The 11,715-nt window shown below is 46.3% G+C and overlaps 1 protein-coding gene across 5 annotated transcripts in view; it reads right to left on the bottom strand.

Moving 5' to 3' along the window:
- TRIM68 (tripartite motif containing 68) overlaps positions 1 to 11,434 on the bottom strand; it is a 62,282-nt gene extending 50,848 nt beyond the window's left edge. For 2 of the 5 annotated variants that reach the window (XM_047692031.1, XM_047692032.1), the window contains exons 1-7: positions 11,366 to 11,433; positions 8,099 to 8,572; positions 6,381 to 6,476; positions 5,277 to 5,537; positions 4,866 to 4,888; positions 4,201 to 4,301; positions 3,811 to 4,003 (exon numbers count right to left, since the gene is read on the bottom strand). In XM_047692031.1, the coding sequence (XP_047547987.1) occupies positions 3,811 to 4,003; positions 4,201 to 4,301; positions 4,866 to 4,888; positions 5,277 to 5,537; positions 6,381 to 6,476; positions 8,099 to 8,524 (1,100 nt within the window). In that variant the 5' untranslated portion in view covers positions 8,525 to 8,572; positions 11,366 to 11,433. Of the gene's footprint in view, positions 1 to 871; positions 4,004 to 4,200; positions 4,302 to 4,865; positions 4,889 to 5,276; positions 5,538 to 6,380; positions 6,477 to 8,098; positions 8,573 to 11,365 lie in introns of those variants that run through there. The other 3 variants (XM_047692033.1, XM_047692030.1, XM_047692029.1) reach the window with 3 other exon arrangements.
- Between the last annotated feature and the right edge of the window lie 281 nt (positions 11,435 to 11,715).

An 11,715-nucleotide genomic window follows, 5' to 3' on the forward strand; every position in this document is an offset into this window, starting at 1 on the left:
AGCACTTCCCTCAGAAGTCTGCCCTGCTTTGTGTTTCATTCACACTGGTATTCCCTGAAACTAGCGGGGACCCACTCTTAGTGCTCAGATATTGAACTACATACTTCCAAAGTGGACTAGTTTCCTGCCATGGCTACCCCCAAACAGAAAATCCCATGCTTCTCCTAATAGATCAGATATGACCCCTGTCCTCTCACACTAATCAATATATGCCATTTAACTAGTGCCTAGGACCCACAAAGAGTCTCAGTGTTTGGATCTTGAGAGATTAAAATACATCCTGCTTGAAAAATGGGAGACTGGGGCGCCTGGGTGGCTCAGTGGGTTAAGCCGCTGCCTTCGGCTCAGGTCATGATCTCAGGGTCCTGGGATCGAGTCCCACATCGGGCTCTCTGCTCAGCAAGAAGCCTGCTTCCCTCTCTCTCTCTGCCTACCTCTCCGTCTACTTGTGATCTCTCTCTGTCAAATAAAAAAAAAAAAAAAAGAAAAGAAAAATGGGAGACTGGATTTCCTGTAGGGAGTCCAAGAATTCTCCCTGTCTCTCTGCAGGACTATTTCCCCCTTTCAGTCTTTTGCCTCAAGGCTCAGGCATTGCACCCCTTGTTTCTCTGCTAGTAGAATAAGGATGGGCAAAGCTTATCCCTGCCTTGTAGTGAATGATCTCACCTAGATGGAGGAGATATCCTAGACATTCAAGGGAGTGGCACAGACACTCTTTTCTGCATGACCCCCTGCTTCCTCCTTTTCTGGGCCACTTTTGTGATTATCTATTGAATCATGTTTTTTTTTCAACAGAATTATAATTAAATACCATATAGTTGTTCACACCCCTATCACACAAAAGCTTACTTTTGTTTTGATTCTAGGCATATGAATGAAAGTTCCCTCATTTAAATATTTACACACACACACACACACACACACACACACACACACACAGTGCTAGACTGGGCTAAAATTGTGAACCAGACAAATAAGGTTCTTGTCTTCACGGTATTCTTAGAAAGGAAGTATAAGCAGTTATCCTAGAGAAAAGGGTTTTCATATACTTAAGAGTCAATATTCTTGCCTGGTCTTAAAAATCAGACAATATGAAATAAACAATGTGTTTAACCTTGTACTTCTCACAGGTAATCATAGCCCCCAAATCAGCTTATAAAAGTAAAAAAAAAACCAAAAAACCCTTCCCAAAACAGCATGTTAACAATGAAGTCATTCCACTATTCAAGTCACTCTACTTTTAAATGATTTTATCAGCTAAAAATCCTTTTTCTAAGAAACTTTCAGGATTAGTCCTAATAAAACCATAGTAAAAGAACAACACTGGTTTGTTTCCTAGCTTCTTCAGTAAGCGTCCATGGACATAACTGGAAGAACTTCCTAAAAATTGATTTCTCAAGTTTATAAACAATTCCCCAGGAAGTCCCCCTATACAAAGACATATGATCCCTTTAATGCAGGTCAGCTCAATCCTTTGCCAAGACCATGTCTGTGACTTACCAGTTCATTCCTCTCCAAGCAGAGAATGGAAACTTCTCCCCTTCTGCTAATGCTTGAGGAGTGATTTGGAAGCATAGTGGGCAGAATGAGTTTATTTCTCCATTTTAGCCTGTTTTACCTCTTCCATATGTGAACAACCAACACAGTTAAAGTAGAAAGACAATATTTACGCTTCTTTATTACAGGAATTACTTTGCTTCTCCCTATACCTGACCTGGTAATTATTTTGCTGCCCAATCCTGACTCAACAGTCACTCTTTCAAGCTTCCACTACATCAGAAGTTGTGTTCCACAGCACCACGGCGACAATGTTGATGTACACATCAGAGCCCCTTGCAATAGGCAAGGCCAATGGTTTCCACATGCTTGTCTTGCAATTTATCTCCAGGCACAAGCATTCCCACATCATACACTTAAGCCCTGTAATGTATTATTTTTGGCACATATAACCATCACTCTAAGGTCAACAGCCCAGATACATAGTTTTACTTCCCTTTCATTATAACGTATGGCTCCTAAGTTGGCTTTTCATGCCCTTTCCTTCTTCTGTCATAGATTTAGAGAAGAGAAAGGCAGACTATTATGTAGTTACCAGAGCCATGAAGAGTCCCTTGGTGACAAAAAGATCCAAACTTTAGCCCAACTAGCTTGTGGGTGAGCCTTCTTTCCAGTGCATCTGTTTTAAATTTTTCTTTTTATTATTTCCATTCTCTACCCTGTCACAGTCCCCATTCTGATCCAAACAATAACACATACAATAGATGCACAACATATCACGGTGGCCCAGAGTCTGCCATTGGCAAGGGACCTTTCTGTCTAATGGGCTGAGATTATCAGGAGAGGCTCTACGAAACAAAGGCACTGCTGTACGGATGCTGGCTCTAAGCAGGCAAGGCAGGAAGGCTACTGCAGGCAAAATCCATGGCCTGCCTTTCTCCATGCCTGAGAAAGGAAAAATACAGGATGGATCTGAGATCTTCAAAACAATCCTGTGAGGTAGGAGGGTCTGCAATTTCTATACCCCCTTGTCCACTGAGGACACCTAAAACCCTTCCAACACTGGGATGTTTCAGACCCAACTATAATGAATGATATGCAGACAGGTGACCCGAGAAGCAAGTCTGTCCATCTTGTTTCGTTTGAATGTGGGAAATACTTTATAAGCTTTACGATCTTTTTTCAACTGTTTTGTGAGAAGTAATTTACTGCATTTAAGGCCACTTCAGTTTTTTCATCCACAAAATGAACACAAGAACAAGGCTCACAGGTTTTCTGATCCTGACGCTTGGGAGAAAAGGCAGGACCGCGACACAGATCTCCTTAGGTCTGAGATAGAGTGACTTTCCCGGCTTATGCTCAGAGAGGGGTTATGCATATTGGGGTGGCCTGTGCAATGCTGCAAGGCACTTCTCTAGTCAGGGGGTCAGAGAGTTGGGGTCAAATATGGGTTGCTCAGTAGCAGCAAACCTCAGGCAAAACATCCTCAACTAGTATCAGCACAGCAACCAGCTCTGGACATGAACAAGTGTCTTTTGGCTTTTTAGCAATCCCTATGCAAAGGGTTTCCTCTAGGTTGGATCTACTTCATCATCCTTGCTGACTTAATTATGGCACCCACAGGGACTGGGGAAGAGGAGCATGAGCTACAGAAAGGACAGAGTCCTGACTCTCACAGCAACACGTTACCTTACAACTGCTCAGATCCTTGCTCTTAGCCCTGTCATGCTTCCCTCACTGGGGTGCCATGCTCATTTGACTGCACCTCAGCTTTTTCATATGAGTAGGTTAGTGAGAGACCTTGGCCCAGTAGCAACAGACTACTGGGTCAGGCGGAGGGCTCCCTGGATCTTAGACTCAGCATAGTTCAAGGGGATCCTTGTTGGTGGTGGGCCCTCCAAAACCTGTGTGGGCCAGGTGACACTCTAAGGCCTCTAGCTAGGATGGTGGCCCTCTTAGTCCTCCCCGTCCAGGGAGCAGATGGCCAGAGGAGCCGTGTTGTTCGCTCCAATGCTGTAGCAAGGACTAAAGTAGGGCAGGAGACGCCCGGGGAAGGGATAGTGGGGGAAAGTGAAAATATGGGAGCCATTGTCAGTCACATTGTAGAAAGAGATATCATGGGCCTCATAATCCAGGAAGACCCCCACCCGGCGGGGAGGGACAGGCAAGGACAGGAGTGGGTATTCATCGGTGCCTGCTCGGTACTCATTTCCCTTCCGCAGCCTGATCACCCAGAATCCATAGTGGGGGGATAAATAGACCACCTCCTTCCGGTCTACATTTTCCTTACACACTCCCAAGCCCCATTCCGACCTGTCTCCCACTTCCACCTCCCAGTAGTGCCGGCCTGAGGAGATGCACTGGCTTCCCAGGACGATATTGTAGCGGTAAAATCTCTCAGGATTGTCAGGCAGTTTCTGCTTGGTGTCTCCATAGTGCACGCATTTTCTGTCCTCAGACACAATGAGGCGAGAATAAGCGGTGTCTGGATCCAGGCGCACATCAGCTGGGAATAAAGATCCTGGTTGGAGACACTGACATGCAGCAGAGGGTGTGGGCATGGTCTGATAAACACAGCCACAGGTTTCTCAGAGACGAGCAGGACGGAGGAGAGCGGGGACATCCAGAAGGCACTCAACCATTTTCATTCTCTAGGAGGGGTCCCTCCCACTGCCCACCATAAGCTCTCCTAGCATTCGTTACCTGCATATGTCTTCAAAATCTCTCTTAGCCCCAGCACACGACAATCTGTCTTTAGCTCCAGGGAGACTGGTTCTGGCCTCTGCAGACTCCAAGACTTGCTCCTGGCAGAGAAGAGGTAAACTTTGGGGCCAGAAGTCCTGCTTTGCTATATGGGCCTTCCTTACTATAGGAAAGACAGGCTTGGCCAGAGATAGTCAGTGGGGTGCCCCTCCCCAGCAACACCAGGCAAAGCAGAGATGTGATTTTTTGACTGAGCCTGAACGGTTTGTGGCACAGAGAGAACCCTGGCATCCCCATGCTGGGGGGAGGGGCAGATGTACATTTGGCACTGGGAGAGGAAGCAGTGTGCCACAAAAGAGGAAGGCGGATACTCAGGCTGGAGCATAACTGGAGACATCTGCAGTCTTTGTTCCTTTTTTGGGCAATCACCTGAGACTGCTTAATTTATAACTTTGTCTGAAATTCTTAACACTTGAAATGAATTTGACTGGTACAAAGGAAAAAGAATGAGGAACAAAGCTTCTTTAGCAAATATAATGAAAGATGATGCTTATGCACCACTCTTCTGTGGGTGCTGGGTCTATGTTCCTTTCCCACTTCTGCCTCTGGCCCAGGCCCATTATCCCCTTATAGGGCTGCTTAGGGGCTCCAAGGATGGAACATACCTGTTTAAGACTTCCTGAATACCCTAGAAGGAGAAAAAAAAAAGCAGCATATGAGTATGTGTTATTCCTCAGATGGACCAGACAGTAATGAGCTCTGGGAGGGGGTTTCTCTGAAGAAAGGGAGGTAGAGAGCAAGGCTGGACTTCTTAACTTCAGGCTCCACCTTGGTTCCCAGGCCAGAGGGTAGGGGCGGGTATTATGCCAGAGCTGCCTAAGTGCTGTCCCACCTACCGGGCGACAAGAGGCCATGCCAGGGGTAGAGCAGCAGCATAGTGGAGGGGGTGGTATATGGGATCCACGCCTGGTGGGCACAGTGCTGACAGGTCCCACTGAAGACTAGCTAATCTTCTCCTAGAGTCCCACACCATCTTCAGCTCTCTTTTAGGGTGCCCAGAAAAATCCGCCACTCACCTGCAGCATCCAGCGGACAGGCCTCTGAGACCGCTCTTCCAGTTCTGCAATCATCCTCCACAGCACCTGGCTCTGCTGGACGAGCTCATTATGATTCTGCTCCAGTTTTTGCACAGTCTCTGCCTCTTCCTGCTCTAGACTGGCCAGAGCTGCGGCTGCTTCCACCTCCAGCCGCCGACCTGGAGGCTGTGTTTTTTTTAGTAATCGCCGGTATTTCTCAAACTCCCACATGATACTCTGCTTTCGGGTTTCCACCTGTATCTGGAGGGCCAGGCAGGACCAGAAATCAGCACTGATTCTGATAGGACCCCCCAGGACTGAGGGTACTGGCACATGCACACACACACACACACACACACACACACACACACACTCTGGAATGTGTGGGTACCATGCATCAGGCACTGCAGAAGCCACAAGAAAGGAGACTGTTTTGCCTAGCTCTCTGCCAGCACATGCTTCTGGGTCCCTATCACTACTCTTACTGGGCCTAGTAGGGCCTATAATATTATTTTGGTACTATATGCTCTAGGCTATTTTCTAGTCTCAGAATAATATATTCCATTTTCAGAATAATGACCAGAGGGATTGCACTTAGGCCTCTAAGGCAGTGTAACTTAACTATACTGTGAACTTCACTCCTTACTGATACCTTATCAGTTCACTATGCTTTCTTAGGCAGGCTGAGTGTTACCCTCTGTGGATCAAATGTTCTCATCCTCAAATTTATTACAGGGATGATTTTCTAATATTTTAATAATTTTTAGTAAAAATGCTCTACCTGGGCAAAGTGAAACAGAAACCAGGCTTTACTAAGCATTATATAATTCTTACTGCTGTGAACTAACAACACATACCTGAGTCACATGGTTTTCCTTTCTCACATACGCAGACATAAACCCAGAGGTTATCCCTTTATCACTACCAAGAAACTGGAATTGGGAGGGTACATGGCCTAAGGTAGAGCATGCTGGTTGGAGAACCCCAGGCTCTCTGACTTCAACACCACATTCTGCCTCACAGAGACAAGGAAGAAGTGACCACAGGCCAGCTCCCGGACAACACAGTGACCATCCAGCCTTCCTTCCCCAGGTGGCAACCTGCCTTCCAGGTGGCAGTTCGTTTCCTCTCACTAACTTCCAGCTTCCAGGCCTCATCTTGCTCTTTCCTCAGATGCTCCAGAGCCTCGTGGAGTTTCCACTGAAAGAAGGAAACACCTTGTGAGGACACATCAGGCAGCCCAGGTTGATGATGAGGCTTCCTAGTATTGGCATGTGATTGGAAAACAAGCATCCCTTGGGCAATGGGCCAGAATGAATATCACAGGGGGAGTGATTCCTGCCCAGATGACATCCAGGGCAGTTTTCCAACCCACAATCATGTCAACTCCTACAGTTTCTAAGTTTCTGTGAAGTAGAAGTAAAGGTCCATCTCCAACCTTAGACATTCCTATCCATGCTTATTTTTATCCATATCTGCCTTGTTATCTCAAGGCATCTTAAAACCTTGTTATTCAAAGTGTGGTCCAAGAGGTTTAGCAGCAACCACATTACCACAGAGTTTGCCAGAAATGCAGAACCCGAGCCCCACCCCAGGACTACTGAATTAGAACCTGAATTCTAGCAAGATTTTCAGGTGGATTGTATGCAAATTATAGGTAAGAAGCACTATCCTAAAATACTGCAACAGTAGTATATTGTTGGAAACCATAATGTGTTCTGATAAAAATATTAACCATTTTATTAAAGATTTACCAGGTGCCATATGTGGCTTCAGCACTAAACCTACATTTAGTACTCATGACCCTGTAAGTATTATCTCTATTTTATAGATAAGAAAACTGAGGCTTAGTGAGTGAACTACCCAAAGTCATTCAGCTAATAAATGGTTGGGCTGGGATTTAACCCAGTTCTCTAACTGCTACACCTATATTTCATTGCCTCCCTGTTTTAAAACTCAAAGTAAAATGAGTAAATACTTGTAATTTTTTAGAAATTATTCACACATAGGAAAACACCTAATTCAGGGAATTTGTCATACGCTTTTACCTTCTAACCTTAACTTCAAGAAAGAGAATTAAGACCAGTATTAGATCAATGGATCACAGTCACTGGGATAATGAATCTGATAAAGACATGTCAGCATGGACATCTGGAAGCTGATGAAGGTAACAAAAGAAACGGAGTAGCAGGTGTGACAGAAATGACCCCTGCCCCCCAAAAAAAGAAAGGGTGGGGAGAGGAGAAAGAACACTGGCTGAAGAGCAAGACCTGAGTCCTGTCCCTTGTTCTTCCTTTACTTAATTCAACTGAAAGTCAGAGACATCTTATAAAGTTAGATTACTCCCATTCAATCCTAAATAATTCAGCCACAGTCCCTTCCAGCTCTAAAATCAATGATCATGGCCTCAAATTTCTAAGCCTCAGTTTTGTTTATAAAAGAGGGAATTGAAGTGACTGCCAAATGACTATTGGTGGCAGTGTGAGGAGTCTGGGTTCTGCATGTTGCAGCCTTGACTATCTCATGCCCAAACTCCTCCAAGGCACTTGGGGGAGCTAACCCAAATTGGCCTCTCGGTATTGAAAGCATGCCTGGATTAGGCATTAGCCATGCTGGGATCAGGGAAGGGGTGTAGACATGGGAGGTTCCCATGTAAGGAAAGGTGTGGCTCAATTGCATCAGGGCCCCAGGCTCTGTGGGTGGGAGGAGCCAAAGGAATCAGCTTTCATTTAGTCTCTGGGGCTCCTGGTCAAGTTCTAGATCTGGAGATAACCAAGAATGGGGCAGGGAGAGACTGGGATGGTTGGCCTCCCATCTCCCACCTTATATTCCCAGGTGACATTCTCCATGGGTACGACACTGTGGGCCTCATGCTCAGGAGACTGGCTGCAGGCCTCACAAACGATCAGTCCATCCTCTTTGCAGAACATCTTTAGCTGTTCCTTATGGAGCTCACACACATCACCCTTCAGTCCCATTCCTGGATGCAGCCCCAGCAGACGAACTTTTTCTACAACATTGGCCAGCTGCCAATTGGGTCGCAGGTTCCTTGGCTGGACTGGAGCCCGGCAGAGGGGACAGGTGTAACCCCAGTTCTGGGATTCTCCTGGGACCTCCCACAGTCCAGAGAGACAGCCATGGCAGAAGCTGTGGCCACAGTCGATGCTCACAGGCTCCCTCAGGAAGGTCATGCAGATAGGACAGGCAACTTCTTCCACCATGGCTTCTACCAATGCTGCAGGATCCATGGCTCCTTCTCACTCTGTCCTCAGACAGCCAGGTAGAAGTAGTCAAGGCTGAGAAGAAGAAAAAGAAGAAAGAAGTAAGATAAAAATGTTCTTCTGTTAAAGAGCATAGGGATCAGCAAAAGGGAGAATTAGTGACTGAGAAAAAAAAACAACCCAACAACCCAACAACTTCCTCCTTTGGGTCCTTTATTGACCTTGGTTAACGTAACTGGTGGCCTTCCCAACTGAAGTTCTGACTGGGTCACATTACCCATACCACTGTAGAGACATCTGGGGATGCCTAAGTGAGTGGATATTGGGAGTTTTCCGTTTTCATTCATTTGGACATCTCTGAATCTCCTCTGAGTTTGCTCACCAGACCATTTCCACCCTACTTCAATCACACTCTCCAAATCAGTATTGTTTCTTTTGAGCTTGGGAAATGTCCCACAAAATGTGGTGTTTTAGTATTCAAAATAAGGCCAGAAATACCCCTAGCCTTACTCTCTAGTATGTTTATATGTATATATATTTCAAGGTGCAGAAAAGGTAATACGGTGGAAGACCATTGCCTATATGCTCAGTTTGTTCTCCTGTGTTGCACACTTGAGTATAAAGAATATAAAATGTATGTAAATTTCTCCACAGCCTCTAAACCCCTGCCCATTTCTCTAGCACTAGCATTCACTAAGTTGCCAAGACACGCTCCTTCACCTTCAGTGATATGTTTAGAAGCAGAGATGAAATAATACCCATTGGAAGATAAAAACACAGCTCATTTGATGATAGTCAAACCCATATTGATGGAAGTCACTACCTCAGCAAGAAACCTGAGATTTCTGTCCGGACCAGATATGAGTATGGAACTTGAATGATCAATGGCAGGCTCTTGGCTCAGTAGACAGTATTTCTTTGTTTACTATCCAAGTTTGTGCTACTGCCTAAAATCTATAAAGGGAAGAACCCTGTAGCTTAGTCATGGCTATATCCTCCACACTTAAACTGTGCCTGCCATGCTGCTCTTGTTGAATAAATAAACTAGCCAGACAGGAAATAGCTCCTAGACCTAAAATCTTTTTATAATTTGTTAGGTAATTGAGAGCATATTATACAGTAAAAATAATAGCAAACACTCCTCAAGCACTTACACTGTGTGCCAGGCAATATTCTGAGCCCTTTATACAGATTAACTCAGTTTATTTCACAACCCTAAATCAAAACATTCTATTGTTTTCATTTTACAGATGCTTGGTCCTGGGGTCCACCATTCTATCTTGGGCAAATTACTTAACCTCTCTAGCTTCGAGGTAGAATAAAAATTCAAGAGAGAGAAACTGGGTGCCGGGGTGGTTCAACTGGTTAAGCCTTTGGCTCATGTCACCTCAGGGTCCTCAGGGATCAAGCCCTGCATCAGGCACCCTGTTTAGCAGGAAGTCTGCTTCTCCTTCTCCCCCTCCTCCCTGCTTGTGTGCGTTCTCTCTCTCGTAATAAGATCTTTTTTAAAAAGAGAGAGAGAGAGAGTGAAATCACTGTGATTTAGGGTAGTCCAGTAGGTTTCCTGAAGAACCTGGAGTAGTATGTAGATTTTGCAGGACTCTCTGTTACAGGCTAGCAGCAGGCCACGCCTTCTCATTGGCCTCTGTGCCTCCTGACCGTCTACCTCCGACTATCACTGCCAAAATGCAGGACCCAGTATCCTCAAACCTAGTTTTGTGAAATCCCTAACCTATGGAGGTCCTCTCCTGGTTCCCCACCATCAGTCCAATAGGGAAGCTCTCTCTTTAACCCTGAAACAGCAATTGTGCCCAGTTAAGGAAAGAGAGAAACTTCCACTTTCTTACAGACCCCATGTCCCTTTATTCTACCTCACTTGGGTCCCTGCTGTTTTCACAGCTTGAAATGACTTCTCCATGATCCTACTCTTATCATCATCTGATACACACACGTTTATCACCTTACTTCCCACACCGGAAGCTTAACAAGGATAGGGATCTCTTACTTTGTTCCCTACTATATCCCCAACATAAAGGAGAGTGCCTCAAACATTTTTTGAATATGAAAGAATTAAGTGTAAACGTTGAGGTCTGATAGTAGGTTGGGTGTGGAAGTATCAATATCCAGTGGAGCACTAAGAGCTACCACCTAAGGGTACAAAGATCAACAAAGCCACAAAGATCAACAGCAGAACACCAACAGAAATCGAAAATTGAGAAGATGGTGGCAGTAGGAAGGTGAGGTAAAGAAATATCAAAACGATACATCAAGAAATGAGGCAAAAGCATATTTTAGATTTCTGAGTCATAAAAATTTAAACGTGAAAAAGTTCAAAGTGGTGGCCTCCGCAAGAAGGACTTAGGGTCACGTAGCTACTTTTGCTCTTCCATATAATACCGGCTTTATTGATTTATTTTTTATTATACATGAATTGCTTTGACAAAATTTTAATTATTAAACGTTTAATTGCTTCGACCTTGCCTTTACCAGGGTGGGGAAGCCAGTGTGGGAAACACATTTGAGGGCGGGGGCCAGAGCGTGGAAAAGCCTGGGGAGGAGAGGCCAGAGTGAAGAGAGGGGCGAGGGCGGCCGTGACCCCCGGGGAGTTCTGGAGCAGAGGGGGATGGTAACCTCCCGGCCACGAGCAGGCGGAGCAGGGCCAGCGGACAGCCGGACAGCCCACGGGTGCGGACAGAAGAAAGTGAACCTGCAGGACTTCCGACTTCAGAACAGGCACAGCTGTCCACCCACCTCCCTCTCAGCCGGGTCTAGCGCCCCGCGGCGGAAACCGAACGTGGAGACTCCCGGTTGCCACCGCCAAGCACTCCCGGCAGCACAAGCGCCCGCTCAAGCCACCGCAGCACTTACCACCCGTGGAAGTTGAAGGCCCCAAAACGCCCGGCTCCTCTGCTCCCGCAGGGCTCCCAGGCCCCGCCCACAGGCCCGGAGCCAGTGAGCGGCGGGCAGGGCCCGTTTGCCGGATCGCACGCCGCCGGCGTCTTTGTAGGAACAGCCAATCACAGACAGGGATCCAGACAACTCTAGCCAATTGGAGATAGGCTCTCGGCGTGCTGGTGTTTTTTTTTTTTCTCTGCTACGTCGTTTCTTCTGGCTCCTTCCACTCATTTAAACTGTGAAGGGGCTCAGGAGTCATTCCCACGTTAGGGGGAGGGGTGTCGGCTCCAGAACGAGGCTGCTGGAGCCCTGCCTTAACAGAG

The sequence above is a fragment of the Lutra lutra genome, chromosome 10, assembly GCF_902655055.1.
Source record: "Lutra lutra chromosome 10, mLutLut1.2, whole genome shotgun sequence".
NCBI lineage: Eukaryota > Metazoa > Chordata > Mammalia > Carnivora > Mustelidae > Lutra > Lutra lutra.